The 17,709-nt window shown below is 38.1% G+C and overlaps 1 protein-coding gene across 1 annotated transcript; it reads left to right on the top strand.

Annotated features, from left to right (window-relative positions):
* Positions 1 to 9,464: 9,464 nt before the first annotated feature.
* Positions 9,465 to 15,256, top strand: LOC111610819. The gene is made up of 5 exons (XM_023345777.1): positions 9,465 to 9,653; positions 10,187 to 10,540; positions 10,739 to 10,849; positions 14,472 to 14,572; positions 14,825 to 15,256. Exons 1-5 carry the CDS (start codon positions 9,578 to 9,580, stop codon positions 14,888 to 14,890), a joined length of 708 nt encoding a protein of 235 aa, XP_023201545.1. The 5' UTR covers positions 9,465 to 9,577; the 3' UTR covers positions 14,891 to 15,256.
* The last annotated feature ends 2,453 nt before the right edge of the window (positions 15,257 to 17,709 follow it).

Genomic DNA, 17,709 nt, shown 5'->3' with positions numbered 1-17,709 from the left:
CCATTTCCTCAAGTCCCTCATGTCCTTCTGCCATTTTCTGATGTCCTTCTGCCACTCCCTCATGTCCTTCTGCCATTTCCTCATGTCCTTCTGCCATTCCCTCATGTCCCTCATGTCCTTTTGTAATTCTCTCATGTCCTTCTGTCATTCCTTCATGTCCTTCTGTCATTCCCTCATGTCCTTCTGTAATTCTCTCATGTCCTTCTGTCATTCCCTCATGTCCCTCATGTCCTTCAGTCAGTCTCTCATGTCCTTCACTGGCTTCCTGGTCTTCTTCTTTGCTTTGCAGTGGAGTAGCTGAAACTAAAACATAACACCAGTCAGATTCACCACAGCTAACCTCCTACCACTATGAGTTGAGCTACTTTTTGAATACCTCTTGTGTCCCTCTGAGCTTTGGACCCCTGGTGGTAGAGCCAGAAGGAGGCAGTGATGAGGGCCAGGATGGGCAGGCATCTCAGAACAAATGTGACAGTATCTTCTTGGGGAACATCTGAAATCCCTCCACAGATATAGGAGATCAGATAAGCAGAAGTTAGATCTATCAATCAGGTTATTGTAGCAAAACGTCTCATTATTTGTCATGTCGTTTTAGAGAAAAAATTTTCACGCCCACTTGTGGATTATTTAAATCACTTTCTATAATATCATCATGGTATCTATTGAAATGTGGTTATATGTAAAATATAAATAATGCATCTCAGCAGCAGGCTGCTATATTATTCTGCTTTAATTAGGTGTCATGCATCTGTACAATTTTATTGTCAACGTGTCTAAATGGGGATTTGGACCACAGTCAATGAAAGCAGAGAATAACAAAGTTTTTAGAAGCCAGATTGTAATTAAAATTAATTTCATGTAAGATTTGAGCATCTTTATTATCCACCTACATACCTCATTGAAAACAGCCATCCATAAACAGAAATAATTTGAAAAGTTAGTAAGCACAAAAGTACTAAAAAGTTTACAAAACAAGACAGAATGATCTCCAGAACCTGCACAAGAAATACTACTTCTACTATGTTTAACTGACAACTCTGTAAATTAGACAGATTTAAAAAAAATGTAAAAAAATGTAGAGGAAAATTCACTGAGTGATCTTTTGTCAGAAGGTTTTGTCCAAAATCGCATGCAAACACTTTATGAGGGATTAACATTTCTTTTTGTCCCAAAATTAGTAAATGAATAAAGAATAAAAAGTCTCTCTGCTGGTTGTCAGTTAGAATATTAGCCCATTAAAGTGTGTACCGGATGAGAATCACACAGAGTGGTGAAAGCCTGTGCTGGTTCGCCTCCCTTCCTGCTCTTTATAGCTACAGAAGGTGAGAATGTGCCGCATTCTTTCAGCGACTTGAGGTAACGGCATTTAGCGCAACACCTTAACTTCACTCAACGGCTACATCGAGTTTCAGTCGTTCTAAACTGTCATTTTCTTCCACTCCACAGTTAAATAAAAACGTCTCATGTGGTACAAAGAAGGAGTTGTGATGTTTTACTTTACTTTGTTTAAAGAAGAGCAACGCTCTGGCTCGGTATGCTAATGCTAACGGCCACGGCTAACTGTTGGGATTTTTCAAAACACTGCTGCACCAACAATGCAACAGTTCTTTCAGTATGTTAGCGTCAAAGTGTCTGGCCTCATTTTGTTTTGGCTGCAGAATTCAACAGATTTATGGACAATTGAATCTGAAGAGTTGATATTTTCCAGTGGTAGATGGCTCCCTCCAGCTCCCTCCAGTTCCCTCCTGCTCCCTCCTGCTCCCTCCTGCTCCCTCCAGTTCCCTCCAGTTCCCTCCTGCTCCCTCCTGCTCCCTCCAGCCCCCTCCAGTTCCCTCCAGTTCCCTCCAGTTCCCTCCTGCTCCCTCCTGCTCCCTCCAGCTCCCTCCAGTTCCCTCCTGCTCCCTCCAGTTCCCTCCTGCTCCCTCCTGCTCCCTCCTGCTCCCTCCTGCTCCCTCCAGCTCAGTTCACCTCTTCATCCTATTTGGACCATTATATTCACATCAAAAACAAACCCTTCCATACCCATGTTCTCCACCTCTGTATATTATTTTGCTCCTCGTGCAGTTAACTTTTTGGAGATAATTGTAAAAATTAATACAATGCCATATATAACTTTACTGTATTCATTTCTTAAGACTTCATATTACTATGACCAAAATAACCAAATAAGTTTGAATGACATCCCGCTGATGTTTAAATGCTTCACAAAATGGCTTACTTTATTTTTTTAGTAGAATTTAATAATGCTGATTTTCATGTACGGTAATTCAACAACAATCAAAAGACATACATTTGAAATCAGCCATTTTCTGTTACATGGAGACTTTAATGTTCCATCTCAAGACATGAGAAAGGATGTTTGAAGTTTGGGTAACAACTCCACCTCATTCCAACCACTGTTAGAGGATACAGGATATACTAAACTCAACCCAACCAGCTTAGAAGGCAGTTCTACCAAATAGTAGGGTAAATGTTTTTTTTTTTACAAACTTTTGAATTTACAGGAAATCTTTAAAAAAATTTCTTTTTAATTCTCATATTGAACAAACAGTTGCAAATCCTAAATGACATAAACACACAAGGTCAAGTGTAATTTAACATAAAGCTGGGAAAAAACTAGGTTGTAGGTCGTTTTTTACAGTGTAGAAAATTAAGACATGAGTATCTTACATACATTTTGAACTGTGCTGGTCTGCGCTGTCAGGTTGGTGGTCTGCGCTGTTCTCTCTGGCTATAACTGTGATGGTTGTTCCTTTTCCTTCAACTTTAGCTAAACGTGGTATCTCCACCATAACCTTGCAGATGTATTTTCCTGAATCACCTGTTGTCATGTTTTCTATTATCAGAACTGAACACTTATTTTTCTGCTCATTCTTAGAGCCTGTAGTCTGATTTATGACAGTCTTATTCTCTATTAATGTTTGGTTTTTCAACCATTTAATGCCAACTCTTTCTGCTGTCCCATTCCAGCAGCAGGTGATGCTTCCTGTCTCTCCTTCTTGGACAGAAACATCAGGACTCTGAGTAACAACAAGTGCATCTGAAGAAACACCTGGAAAGAGACATGATGGACACGTTAGTTTTCATCATTAATCTGTCTCAGGATCATTTTTCACACATACGTTTCAAACCAAATTAAAAGACAATGTTGAAACATTTTAAGAGGCTGATTTTAGGGAGCAAATAATCAAACAAAGACAGTATAAGGATGTAGAAAGTATTCACTCTCTTGGATATTTTACCCCTTTTATTTCTTTTACAAATCAATCATAATTAATAAAATCAGTTTCGGGTTTTTTTTTTTTTTTTACAAAAAAATTACAGCAAAAGTCCTTTAATGTCAAATGAAAAAAAAAGACTTTTATAAAACAATGCCAGTTAAATGAAATGAAAAATATTTTAAATAAAAGAAATGATTTCTCCCTTCAACTCAGGATTTTGTTGCTACTTTTAAAAAAAAATGTAAGCAATGCGTCAGGTGAACAAAGCAGACAAACAAATAAGCTTGATCAAAGTCAAAATCACATTTTACTGTTCCTTTGATATTAATTGAAATGTCAATATTTATTGGATTGGTAACTTTGTCCACTGGAAATATGTATTTCTTTATTCGTGTTGCCGTGTACGTCTACAAAAATCAAAAATAATCCAACACCAGTGAACAATGACAAATCCATGAAATGTTGCACTTTTGATTGCTTTTGTTTTTAGCACATTGTTACTTACTTAGTTACTTTTTAATTTTATTTTTTATTTTCTCCCAACGAAGGTTTTTTTAAAAAAAAAAAAATTGTCTGTTTTCTGCATGTAAGTTACATATTAACAAATATCCGAGTTAATCTAAAAACACTCATAAAGTCAAGCACTTTAAGTTGCACTCTGTGAAATTAGTGTAAAATATAAATTTGTTGTTACTTACTCCATGAGATAATCAGCAGAAAGCTCAGTAGAAACATCATGGTTCCAGTCTGGTTTACCGCTGAGTACTGGTACCTGCCTCTTCACGGTCTGTGACTTTTAACACAGTTCGTACTGCAGGCGCTCTCTCTATTTGCCAGGTTTTTATATTTTAAACCAAAGGTGTAAAGCCACACATTGGTCCCTCCTCTAGTTGAGTTGGGGTCACACAAACTTACTGTTCTTTCATATTTAACCAGTAAGCCATGTTCTTCTTACTCTTATTTTAATGGTTAATATGGAATTTCTTCTAACCACTGCATCCATTGTTACATGTAACTTGCAGTTGTATTGTGCTTATCAACTTAATGGAGACTGAACATGGTAAAAAAAAGAAAAAAAGGAGTAAACAACATAGACAGTAAGATATTTATAGCAGTTTAAAATTCTTTGAAAAAAAGAAATTTCACTAATGCAAATATATATATAATATCGCACATTCAATAACTGCAGATGTCAGTAATATAGCAGTATTTGACTTCATTTAATACTTTTGAGGCACTCTGTTGCTCTTTGGCAAGTACGGCCCTTGAATATGGCCGTCAATATCTGGTAGAGTTGGGGATGAGAGGCCTGATGCGTTCAAGAGCAGTCAGGACAATAAAAATGCCACTACGAGCTAATCTAGATCTCATTCTCCTTTTTATCAGTTGAGGATATAATTGAAAATTCAACTTATTGCAGTACTTTATTTCAAAAATCAATTCCAAACAGAATTGCTCTTTGGCAGCCATGTTCTCTGCATGTGGTGAAGTGTCTGCAGTGCAGTTGGGGACGAAAGGCCTGTGTTCAGGAGCAGTCATGAAAATAAAAATGCCACAACACGCTAATCTACATCTCCTCATCAGATTAGGACATCACTGACAATTAATGAATTTTACAAGTCACTGATATTTGAATAATTGATTGGATTCATTATTTTGTAGCGCCGGTAGGAAATGCTGCAGTCCACCTCTACATCATGTGTGTAAAATTCCTGCTGGAGGGCTAAAAGCTGGTCACCAACGTTGACTGCCATTGGTTTTAGTTGTGATGTTGTCAACATAATGCGCTAAATCTTACATGTACACATGACATAAGAAAGAAAAAGTTGTAAAGCTATATAGTCTAGCTGTCAACACTAAGAGAACGAGATAACAAGATCAGGAAAAGGTTCTCATTAAAAAACAAAATAGCAAGAGAAATAGGTCAGTTATGCTAGCTTGACTTTGACAACCTTAACATTTAGACATGCTGCAGAATTTGGTGTTTTGGTTCAGTAAAAAAAAAAAGGCGACCCACACACCGGCTCCCTGACAGATCATCACTATAGCAGGTGTTTAATTTGGCTAATCAAACCATTTCTGTGGTAGCTAATCTACCACAACAATCACTTAATAACCACATTATTAACTGCAAAATAAAGATCAAACCTGAAAACATAAAACGGTAAAAATGTAAAGAATGTTCTGTTATTTCTGTGTGGGAAATGTTTGCATATTTTTTGGTGTTGAATTCTGATCCGTTAGTGGCGTTGTTGTCAGTCAGTTGCTACGGCAACAAGCCTGCAGCGTAGCTGACACAGAGAGCAAGAAAAAAAACAAGAATACGAGTAATTTTGAGTTACTCTTTGGCGGTTCTTCTGCATTAGGTGGCGGACTGCGATTAATTTACAATACCTACAAATCCAGGTTTTATTTCGTGAACAAAATTGTTCTACTGCAGCAGCGCGGCTTTGGATGGCAGCTAAAAGGATAATTTTTGCTGCGCATGCACAAAATTGTAAACAGCAACATCCAAGTTGTCTTTACCTGTGCTTGTTTAAAATGCAATTAGATACTGATGAAAATCAACCCGATGACAAAACAAAGAATAAGACAAACATAAATGGGAATAGGTTAAAAGTTGATAGGCAGCATTGAAGTAAAGATCTAAACATTCTAGACGTGACTCCAGCTGAGCTCTAGAACGCTAAGAGTTTAAAAGTGAGGATTATTGAGGGTTAAGAGAAACACCGGTCACAACATCTTTTAATAAACTCGTGTCAGAAGGACTTGTAGAACAGCAGAGAGAGTAATGAGAACGAGGAGGGGAACATGAACACTCGGCCCCTCGGATGGAGGCAGCAAACTGAGGATGTGGTTAACACCAACACGTCCCACCAGCTGCAAGTGGAGGCTTATTTAAAAGACAAAACAGACTCTGATCACGACACGACCTACAGTCACTGTCTAGATTAATAATGTTCTTCCCTATTTCATTAATAAATGTATTTAATAAGAAGAGTGGAGGCTCATTGTTACCATTATGGAGATGTGAGTTTCAAACGAATATTAGGAAGGGTAATGCTGTGGGAGAAGACTGTGGCCTTGTACAAATCTCCATCACATCATTTAAAAGTATAATATTTGTAGACACGGGTTCGTTTTCTGGAAAGTTTTCATCCACTTGAATCGCCACAAATAATCCGCCCCTGAACATTGCTTTGAACACGCCACACCCACAGGGGGCAGTGGAGTGCAAAGCTAAAACCCGTGTCAGCCAATCAGATTGTTTCAAAACCACCATGACTTCCTATTAGGGATTAAACGTAGCACTACGAGGTTAATTTGTGTGGACAGGTATATGAATTGAGATACTTTTAAAATAGTGCATTGAAATATACATTTAATAAACACAAGACAATGTCGACTAGGAGTCATGCCAAAAAAAGCATGTGGACATATTGGTGCGTTATTCATCACAACAATCATAGAAATCCTTTGTTTTTCCACTGCTTTCATCTTTAATGAAAGCAGTGGAAAAACTTCAGAAACTTTTGTCTTCAAGATTTTTAAGCAATAAAAAAAAACTACACTTGACAATGTACAGTAGTTTGGTTGCTTTGGTTACTCAGATATAACCAAAGCAACCAAACAGAAGGGTGAAAAATAGGCACAAAGTTCATTGCCACTAACCGTCTAGCACAAAATTTTACTAAACTGCACAGGTGTTAATTCCTATTTGCTACTTTGATCGGGCAGCCAGTGACTTCCTTCCTCTGTGCATCTCTAGAAAATGTGATTCAGAACATAGGATGGTACAGACGATAAGCAACACAAAGGTCAAAACGAGAGGAGTGGAAGAAAAAATGTACACATTCAACGATGAACTTGTAGTTAAATTCACCATCACCTCCACTGTCAGTCTTGTTTTATTTAAATCTAGGGTGACCATATTTTACTTTGGGAAAACCCGGACAACCTGCAGGGGGGGGAACCAGAACACCTTGGAGCGGGGGTTGGGGGGTGGGGTGCTGGACAGAAAGTCTAAAAGTGGGAAAACTACATACATTTGCGCTTTCGCATGTTGTTGGCGTACTGACAGCCATCTTCTGATTAAGAACAGGGCTGCCCGCACTGACGCGGCTCAGGGATTACGTGACACGCAGCGCCATGCGCAGTGCCCTACAATGCACTGTAAGCTATGTAATGTGTTTTGAGGCAGTTGACCAAAATCCCGGACGATTTTTAAATTCCCCCCGGACATCTTTTTAGGTCTGAAAAGTTGGACATGTCCGGGAAAAAGAGGACGTCTGGTCACCCTATTTAAATCGCTTCTCCTAGCAACCTGCTGTTAGTCTTGTTTACATCTGCTGAAGTGTTAACCACCAGGAAGCAGGGCCTGGGCAAAACGGAAGTTGCGTCTTCTTCAGATAACCACAGAGGAGCATCAGCAAGGAAATACACCAACAGACCTTGGATGTGAATAGTACAATAAAGCAGGAAATAAAGCAAATATTTAATGAATGCAGTTTCATGCATTGTATTATTAAAGAAGACAGTCCAAAGACATTAGAACTAAATGTGCATTAAAATGATAAACACTTCATAAGGCATGCAGAACCCAAAAACTAGGCATTGGGCATTATGAGATTGTCGTGATATGACAACACTGATGAAAAATATCATGGTGTCAAGTTATTCACACAACAATTTTCAACTAAATATATATAATATGTGTGCAGTGGAGCAGATGGTAGCACTGTAATTTTGCAGCAAGAAGGGCCTAGGCTGTTTCTGACAGCGCGTTCCGGTTGTCACTGTTTGGTTTCTCTCTGGGTACTTCCTCACACACACAGTCCAGAACCATGACCGTTCGGGTGACTGGTCAAACTCTGATGGGGACCAGAAACGACGACCTCTGCCGCATGTCCTCCTTCAAAAAATGGCGCCGGCTCAGCTGGCTGCCTGCAGACACAGCTCCTGTCGTGTGCTGTAACTGCGAAATAATTTCCCTGCTGGGATGAATAAAGTAAAAAAAAAAAACAAAAAAAAAACTCCGGCCCGCCTACAAACTCCGTCTTGGTTCGGTTGAAGTGAATTCTGATGCGATTCCAATGCATGTGTGAACGCCGTGCAAACCGTAGACCACTCCAAAAGCAGGAAGCGGACTATAGCACAGGGCATTCTGGGTAAATGTAACCAAAACACACCTGCTAGCGCTAGCCTGAGAAATGGCTCGTGTTTTTTTTTAATCAACCACAAAAGAGAAATCCTGCAAACGCCAAAATCTGACGTCACTCCACTTTTGTTTACATTTGGTGGAGATGGGAGTTGCTTTAAGTGTCTTCTTCAGAGGTTTTTGTGTCATTTCCACCACTGATTCTTGGTGCAGCGCCACCACAGGCGAGGAGGGGAACAGGTTCTTCAAAGTGGAGTGTGAAAGCGAACTGCAGCAGCTGAAAATGGAACAAATGTAGAAGTTGTGGTCCCCAATTGAACTGAATCTATTGGACTATCAGGAGTGGAAACGCAAAGAAAACGTTCATAATGACGCTAAAATATTCTAACATAACGATGAAGATGACAAGAAACATCCTTATCGTAGAGTACCAGCTGTAAGTTGGTTGGAGGTAAAACACAAGGAGGCAGCCAGCATTTTTTTTAAAGTTTGGGATACCTTGATGCTGACCAAACGTCCCAGAGCAAGATAACTTTATGAGGTTTAATTACGAATGTTTTAATCAATGTGAAAGTATCACTATTTGACAGTTAATGCAGCCATTCATAAAGTCAGCAAAGCCTTACTATGTTTCAGACGCCTGTAAAAGCGCAGGGCATTCTGGGACTGATATTTGAAGGAGCTGAAGTGTTTCTGTTAAAGTTAAGGTTTTGCTGATTGACACTGTGGCTGTTTTTCAGGTTAAAAATAGCTTTTAGGAAGTTATTATAGATTATTATCAGCCAGGAGTTTGTATCTGTGTACCTGGTAAACCGAGCGCACGTACTAAAGAGGAACTGATCACCAGATGTATATGCAAACACCAGCTTGTCATTATTCTGAACGTTTCTAACTTTCCTTTCTTGCTGTGTCTGCAGTGTTTCTTACAGATCTGTAGTGATCATGTTATTATAAAAGACCGAAGAGTGAATCTCAGAGGCTGTTTCTCGGAATCATCTCTCTTTCTCTCTTTTTCTCTCTGCCGTCTGTCTGAAGACGGAAGCAACAGAATTTGTGGGTTCAGGTTCTTTGAAAAAAAAAAAACAGTTATGTAATGTTTCTGTTTCTGTCGAATGTGTGTCGCTGAGTGTGTGTTGGTCTGAGAGGATGGTGGGTGGTACTTAGAGCCGCAACAGGAGATGTAGATCAGTCTTCTGTAATGAATCGAGGTGGAAAGATGAAGCTCCTACTGAGAAGTCTGCTTCTCAGCTCTCTCTGCGCGCTCTCATCATGGAGTAAGTAGAAAACAAAACTTCTCCTTTGGTTCCACTTCTTTGCATCACTGTTTTAGCTTGGGCCCAGACTGAGCTACGTTACACTGTCGCTACAGGACATTTTTATGACGGAAATATGAATGTGCGTACGATGGTCGGAGTCTTTCACCCATCCTGTACAAGTCCTTTACTTTTACTTGAAAGTTTTAAATATTTTCTATCTAATATCGCTTTACTGTATATATGATGAGACATTTATTACCTTCCATTATATATGCAGTGAGTCTTTTTATAGATGTTTCTTTGAGTGTCAATGTTTCAATGAAAGTCAAAAATGAATATGATATTCATGTTCTGAAAAGTGCTCTATAAATTTTGCTACATGCAGGTTTCCATCTTGTAAAACCTTAAGAGTTGAAGTGAAACATTAAACATCCTCACTGGCTTTACCAAAAACTTTCAAACTGAGGGAACTTTCAGTTTCTGGTTTTGGTTCTGTAACCGTGGAGTATTTGTTCTGTATAAACTAACGTGTCCATCGTGTTTCTGTCCAGGTGTTTCTTCAGATGCACTTGTTGTTACTCAGAGTCCAGATGTTTCTGTCCAAGAAGGAGAGACAGGAAGCATCACCTGCTGCTGGAATGGGACAGCAGAAAGAGTTGGCATTAAATGGTTGAAAAACCAAACATTAATAGAGAATAAGACTGTCATAAATCAGACTACAGGCTCTAAGAATGAGCAGAAAAATAAGTGTTCAGTTCTGATAATAGAAAACATGACAACAGGTGATTCAGGAAAATACATCTGCAAGGTTTCTGTGGAGATACCACGTTTAGATGTAGTTGAAGGAAAAGGAACGACCATCACAGTTACAGCCAGAGAGAACATCACTAAAAGCACACTTGAAGGTAGGTGACAACACCTGCAGCCTTTCTAATAGATTTATAAATAAACTGTGTGCATTATTTAGAATACAGAGCCTACGTCTTTGCCAAAATCTGAATTTTATCAGAGGTTTTCTCTGCTTAACAGAAAAAATATATGTAGGAAAGAATGCTTTGTGTTTGCTAATAAAAATAAACACTTATTCCTTTTCTCACATTAAGATCGAAAGGATAAAGGAACTCAGGAGTATCCCGTAATCATTGGCGTGGGTGTCATGGTCCCGCTCTTCCTCATCACTCTCATCTGTTTCTGCTCTCTGCGAAAGAAGGAAGGTACAACGAAAACTCCCTCAAAAACACAAAATATATAATCTTTTATTTTTATTTTGCAAAAGAGCATTTTTCCCTTTCAGACAGTTCCCTTCAAACAGTGTTTTTTGTTTTTTTTTTACTTAAATTTAAAAAAGATTCACAATCATTTTTTATTTGGAAATCTACAAAAAAAAGGTTTATTGTATTTCTTCGAATCATTTAGAAAAAACTTGGAAAAGTTGTTCTAAATTTCTCTAGAACACTGCCTCGGCTTCCTCTGACTGGCATTGTGAAATGTACCAAAGAGCTAAAACATACTGACAATGCAATAAGTAACCGCTAACGAAACGCTGAGCTGCAAAGAACAAACGAGGAAGGCCTTTGTAATGTTACATCAAACCTGCAGCGTTCATCTTGTGTCTTTGGACTGTTCGCTGTTATTCTCTAAATAAAGTTTTAAATGCCCAGTAGGCAACATAAACGGTTGTTTAAGGTGCATTTTAGTGATTGATGAAGCAACGAAGACCATTTAATGTCAATAAATCTGAGTCAATGTGTTGTTTGCCGTCTGTAAAGATGTAAAAAAACAAGATTAACACAGAAATGGTTTCAGAAAATAAAGAACAATCTCACAGCAGAGATGAAAAACAGAAAAAAGAAAAATTAGCAACCACAGATTTTTACTTTATAAACATGGATTTTGTTAGGCTGAAGCAAAAGAATGCAGGATATCGTCTCTTAAAAACACTTTGACATTCATAGTCTCTCTGTAAATATAGTCTTGACTGCATTATTGAACACATCGATTTTCTTTCTTATATTGACAGAACAAACATATCGGGGTTTTTATAATGGACTAATGTCTCTGAAAATCCTTCCCTGATCTGCAAAGTTCTCAAGGGATAAAAAGTCAAAACAGGTTTTAGATTAAGATTCGCTTTACTAAAACAAACATCAGTAATCGGAACTAAACCGGGTTTTGGCTTAACAAATAAAAAATTTACTTCAGTTTCACTGTCATGTTTGCGTTGGTTGCGGTCCGATTTTCATACACTCACCATCAGCTTCATATTTAGATTTTTAACTCATCTATAATTTTTTCTACAGCAAACAACCACCAATATTTCTACAAACATCAGTTTTAATCCAAAAGTTTGAATTCATTGACTTTTTCTCTGATATGTGGTTAATCATCTTAGCATGTCTATACCTCGGCCAAAACTTGTTTTGGAATTGATAAACCAGGGAATAATAATTTTCAGTGCTTTGTGACCTCAGTCATGATTAATATTTATGGGCAACGGATTCAAGTTAGATCAGTTCCAGGAAACCAGCCAATTTAAATAAACTATATTCATTTGGCCATAAAAAGTGTTTAAATATCTTGCCGAAAATAATTTAAGCTTCGATTCATTGCTAGTACGGTGTTCTTCTGAGGTGCCTTGCTCCAGGGTCATTTATACATTTGTGTATGTTTGATCCTGTATGTATAATTATGAACATGTGGCTTGAGGGAAAACTGACCACAAGTTCATATTTGGTCACTTAATCACTGTTTATAAAAGTTGTGTGTTGTACAACCATTTCAACCTGCTTACAGAATGCTGCACACAAATCATTCAAAGCCCAAAATTTACATGACGTTCAATCAAAAGGAAGGGTGTGCATGAAATCCATCCATAGAGCAAGACTGAATTCTATAGCGCTTTCAACAAAACATTTCATGAGGCCTATTCACCCGTTCTGTGTGTTTTGAGAAAAGACTAAGTCAGTTAGGAGGGTTAAAGGCAACCCATCGCTGTTACGTTCCCGACAGGTCAGACAACGTGTCACAGTTGACTTGTGTAAGTTTAAACCACATTTGCTCCTCAAGAGATGCAGCGTCACTAGCCGAAGATTTAAGTTGATGATATTCAGAGATTATCCTCGTGCGGTTTGTGTTTGACACAAAGGTTTTGCCATTAAGAAACATTGGGTTGAATTGAGGTAACTAAGTAGATCACTAAACTTCAGCCAAGCCTGGTACCGTCAGAAACAGCTACAGCTGGAACTACGACCAAACTAAAGACCAAAAAGGCGTCACAGGTCACAGACGTGCTTAGCCCTTTCGGACAGAGGTCTTCAGATTCAACAGCTTCCAATGTCCTGAAACTTTTAGCTGTGTCTCTCTTTAGCACACACAAGTCAAATAATCAGGTCGTTAGCATGACTCTGGAGAACTTGACTGGACTTGTGGAGGTAATGAGTTTGATCCAGAGACCTTTCTAAAACTTGCAGGACACCAGCCCTTGATAACCGGAGTAGAAGACCTCTGCTTCATTAGTATCCTGTACCCTGTTTAATGTCTAGTACATTGTGAACCTATTGAGTTTCACGCCACCAGTTCAAAGGTTGCATTGGGTTGCTGGCTTAAGTTTTGACGCCTCAAATGTGTGTAGCAGGTTGTTGATTTGTAAAGCACCAGTGGCAGCCCAGAGAGGCTGGTCTCTGTGGGTTTGTTGACTGAACACTTCTGCAAAAGAGGTTTCCTATGGTTCTATTCCAAGAAGAAGTACCTCTAAAATGGAACGTGTTAAATGTTTTCACACAGAGTAACTATTGTTACAAAAATACACTTTTTTTTAATTCAATACCATCTGTCATGTACACACTTGCATTTTAGTTATTCATTCAGGAACTTGAAAATTGTTTGCCAATAACAGTATTAAAGGCAATATGATCACCAGTGCCCGTTTGGCAGCCATAATTATATTTGCCACTCATGATTTACCTAATCTGATAAAGATATAGAAATATACTTGAAAGTGTCTGGAAAATCTCACAGTATTTCAAGTTTTTAGCCACCAAACTGTTTTAAGATGAGACAAACATAAACCTGATCTGATCGGTGAGCAACGTGAGTTTGAAGAAACCAGGGCGAGGCAAACTGCAGCCACTCCTTTTACTTCCTGTCCTAGTTGCTGCTGTACCAGTCAACAACTTTTGACCATCAGCCAATCTCAATGCATCGCCAATAAATCTAAATATAGCCAGTTTTCATAAAGTATAATTTATTCTTCATTATGCGTAGCGGGGAGTTGCTATTCATTTATGTTGAGAAAAGTCTCTTGAAAGCCATTCAGAACTCTTTATAAACTGCATTTTTAAATTAGATTTGGTTAAGTTAATTCAAGTGCAACATTATTTCATAGTGTTGCACTTGAACTTGATGAAATAAAAGAAAATGGGACCAAAGCATGCACCCTGTGGTACATGTCTGACAAAGATATATATTATAGATACTTAACACATCAGGATATATGTAGCTTGCAGTGTTTCGGTAGGAACGGCAAAAATAAGTTCCTGCTTCAGTTTGAAGTGTGATGTTATGCTTATAGGACCCTGAGTGTGTGACTAAACTAGAGCTTAGTGGTGATAAAGGAACTATAGGAGCATTATTTTTAAAGTAGAAGTGATATCAAGTCTCGCTTTCATAGAAACTGTTACAAAGCTTAACACTTTCATTTAATTCGTCAGGTGAAAAAACGAATGGTTGTTTGTTCCTGTAAATATGTGAAAACTCATGTGTGCGTGTGTGTGTGTGTGTGTGTGTGTGTGTGTGTGTGTGTGTGTGTGTGTGTGTGTGTGTGTGTGTGTGTTTCAGGACAAGCAGCCAGGGTGATCTATGAAGTTCCACACACTGACTCTATCCAAGCAGATATGGATAAAACCAGCACCAGTTCTTCCAGAGGCTCAACTCAGTGGGTCAGTATGAGTCTGGATATTCAGTTTTAGTGTTATGAGAAACCATAAAAGAAAAAAGCCTTAACTGTTTATTGATTATTTTTAAAACACTAAAAAATTATAACACAGAGCTACTTTGCATCTATGGATTCGAATCATTTATTATGCGCAAATTAGAAAACGTGTATAACAAATTTTTTTTTTTTTAAATCTCTTATTAAACATCCTGAACTACGTTGTAACAACTTTGTTGTTTCTCTCTGTTTTGTTTAGTGTGAAGTTTTCATGTATGACTCCTTGGATTACTTCGAGCAAGTGGAGCCCAAAAGAACTAAATAGGATCTCATCCGACACGTTCCTACTTGGAATTTTGTAAATGCTGTATATTTATATATCTGAGTAACATAAGTCATTTTATGCATGTAAATATGTCCCATTTTCATATAAACCACGTCTTATTCAGTAGAGTGGCCAATTCATTTATTCACGTTGTCATCACACATACAACTATATTCAACTTATTGAAAAGTTGATTTATTTCAGTAAGTCCGTTCACTCAGTGAAACACTACATGCACCACACACACCACACACACTGATCTATTCAAGTTTTTATTTCTATTACTATGAGGATTTTATGCTTTAGAATTGTATATCAGATAAAAACAATGTTTTTAATAAAGAAAAGTGGGATTGATAAGTATTATGACCTGCATGCAGTTATTTTGAAAAGGTACTTTTAATCTGACATAAACCTCATTGAAAGACATTCTGATCTACTGAATATGACTGTAAGTGTACAAATATGATGCATGTACTTTTTTATGGGGATAAAAGTGTCAAGTGTACCTCTACTGTGTCTTAACCACATTACTGGCAGTGGTCCACATCACAAAGACATGCTAACTCTACAGCTGGGGTGGGAGGTTTCACAATACGGACCCTGAATGGAAAGTGTGGTGTTGCTGCGCTGCAGCATAATAGGTCAAAGGCAGGAAGTGGAAAGAGCAAGCGACTACATGACGGTCAAAGTCTGTCTATGAGCCTTTAGTGTACTCTATATCAATACATCTTTGATTTACTCTGCTGTGACTGTGTCTCAGTGATGTTATCGTTCAGAATACTCATTATCGGAGAGCTTACATACAGATTATTATGTCCTCTGACTGGAACTTCCATACTAAAACACTCCCAGCACTAAATGTGTGCTGAACACACACATTTAAGATTCACAGGGGAGTTCCTACGGCTATTCACAAATAGAAGCACCGTGGCAAGGAAAACACAACTTTCTTTCAGTTTGAAACAGCAGGACTGTACTACAGGTTTATGTCAATGGACTAAGCACTTTATAAAATGTTAGCTAAATATAGGCTACATAAGGTTTCACAAATGGCTTCCCAAGGACTTAAAACATAGCAGCGTTCTTCACGCTAGTTAGCTAGCAGCCACTAGAAGGTACAGAAGCTAGATGCTAAGTCAAACTTGATGAAGAAACAGCTTAAAAATGCAACTAGAAGTCTTTTTGTGTGCTTTATTTCACAAAGTCTCGTCTAGTCATCTGTGGATGTCATCTGTATCCGTCAGACCCAGGATTTCTGGATTCCAATTCTACCCTATTATCAACCGTCCAGCGATGCTAATACTTTATCATGAAGAAGGAAGGCTCCTCTTAAAATGCTAAAACATCCTATCTCTCATCCTGGTGTGGCTGGTGAAAGTGAATAAACCACATCGGTACTGTCAGCAGTACCTAAAACTGTTAGTTTTATTTAATGGAAATTCAATACTGATAAATAAACGTGAGAATCCTGCTTTAATGGTTACATTTAAAAATACCCCAAGGTGGAAGAACAAAATGTAAAGGTGGAATGGGCTAAAGGGGCAGAACTTAATGATTTAATGTTAAATGCTGGTAAAACAGGATAAAAAGCTCCTACATATAACAGCAAGATCAAGCCACCATATAATTATTTGACTTTAACGATCATTTAATATTGCTCATTTCTTATGTTACATGAAGTCACAGCAAACAGCAAAACAAGTTTAGAGACAAAGAAGTCTAGAACATATGAAGATTACAGATGATGAATGTAAAAAGAAAAAAGTTCTTTTGTTTTACGGTTCAGTATTTGTATGTTCACATATTTTCGCAGATTTTTCTGTGGAATTTAACTCCAACTTAAACATTTGTGGAAAATGGACCTATTAACGTATTTTTTCACAGCGCGTACCCAAAACATTCGAAAGACGAGGCAGCTTGGGAATCTGAAATACGTAGCCGCAAAGCTACTCGACAGGCTACTGCTAGCATTAGCGAAGCAGCTAATCCAGGTGTGCCAATAGTTTTCCTTGGCACTGATTGTCTGTGTCCCCAAGAGCAGAGATGAGGAAGATTGTGAATGTTTGCTTCTATATGGTAATACCAAATCGCTTTCCACTGGTCATATTAATGCATATAGAATATATTTGGTATTTAAACTATTATAATATGCACATGTTTAGAGGGGATCCCTAGTATTTGGGAATTTTAGCTATTAGTGGGTGACTGTGGGCCCTAACACTTGCAAATACGGGAGTCCGTTGTATTTGAAACAACAATGTATTCAGAAGTAATAATATTAAAGTTGCTAAGTTGGTCTGAGGAAAGGCAGTGAGCCCTTTGGACAAGCATCCTGTGTGTATGTGTGCATTGTGCAAGAAAATGTCATTTCCAACACAACAAGCAAAGAGGACCAAAATAGAAGATGAGCTCAACTCAAGCTTATCTGCAGAATCTGTTGAAGAGATGCAGCAAATGCAAAGGCTGCTGAGGTATCATAGGGACATTACCCTCGGATGTACCGAGAAAGATTACAACAGGATAAGAAAGAGGTTAGAAAATCCCCAGAGAAGCATTTAGAAAAGGGTTTCAAATACAAATGATAGTGTAAAACAAATCAATCTTTGTGTTCCACCTGCCTTTACAATGATTAAATTACAGTAAAAACAAACAAACAAACAAAAAAACAAAGTCACATAAGGTCAGAAAGACTCACACTGAATCCATTTCTCGTCCATGTTGCAAAGTTTAAGTGAGCTCGTGTCGGTGTTTTGTCACGAGCTTCTTATTTGATTCTGTCAGGTGGCTCAGACTTGGAATCAACAACATGTTTAAAC

This window comes from Xiphophorus maculatus, chromosome 14 (assembly GCF_002775205.1).
Source record: "Xiphophorus maculatus strain JP 163 A chromosome 14, X_maculatus-5.0-male, whole genome shotgun sequence".
Taxonomy (NCBI): domain Eukaryota; kingdom Metazoa; phylum Chordata; class Actinopteri; order Cyprinodontiformes; family Poeciliidae; genus Xiphophorus; species Xiphophorus maculatus.
This window is presented reverse-complemented; position numbering and strand designations above follow the sequence as displayed.

Excerpts from the sequence above, each read along its gene's own strand:
- LOC111610819 (XM_023345777.1), top strand. The coding sequence starts at position 9,578 with ATGAATCGAGGTGGAAAGATGAAGCTCCTACTGAGAAGTCTGCTTCTC. Across the intron at positions 9,654-10,186 it reads CTGCGCGCTCTCATCATGGA|GTGTTTCTTCAGATGCACTT; the intron begins GTAAGTAGAAAA and ends GTTTCTGTCCAG. Across the intron at positions 10,541-10,738 it reads CACTAAAAGCACACTTGAAG|ATCGAAAGGATAAAGGAACT; the intron begins GTAGGTGACAAC and ends TCTCACATTAAG.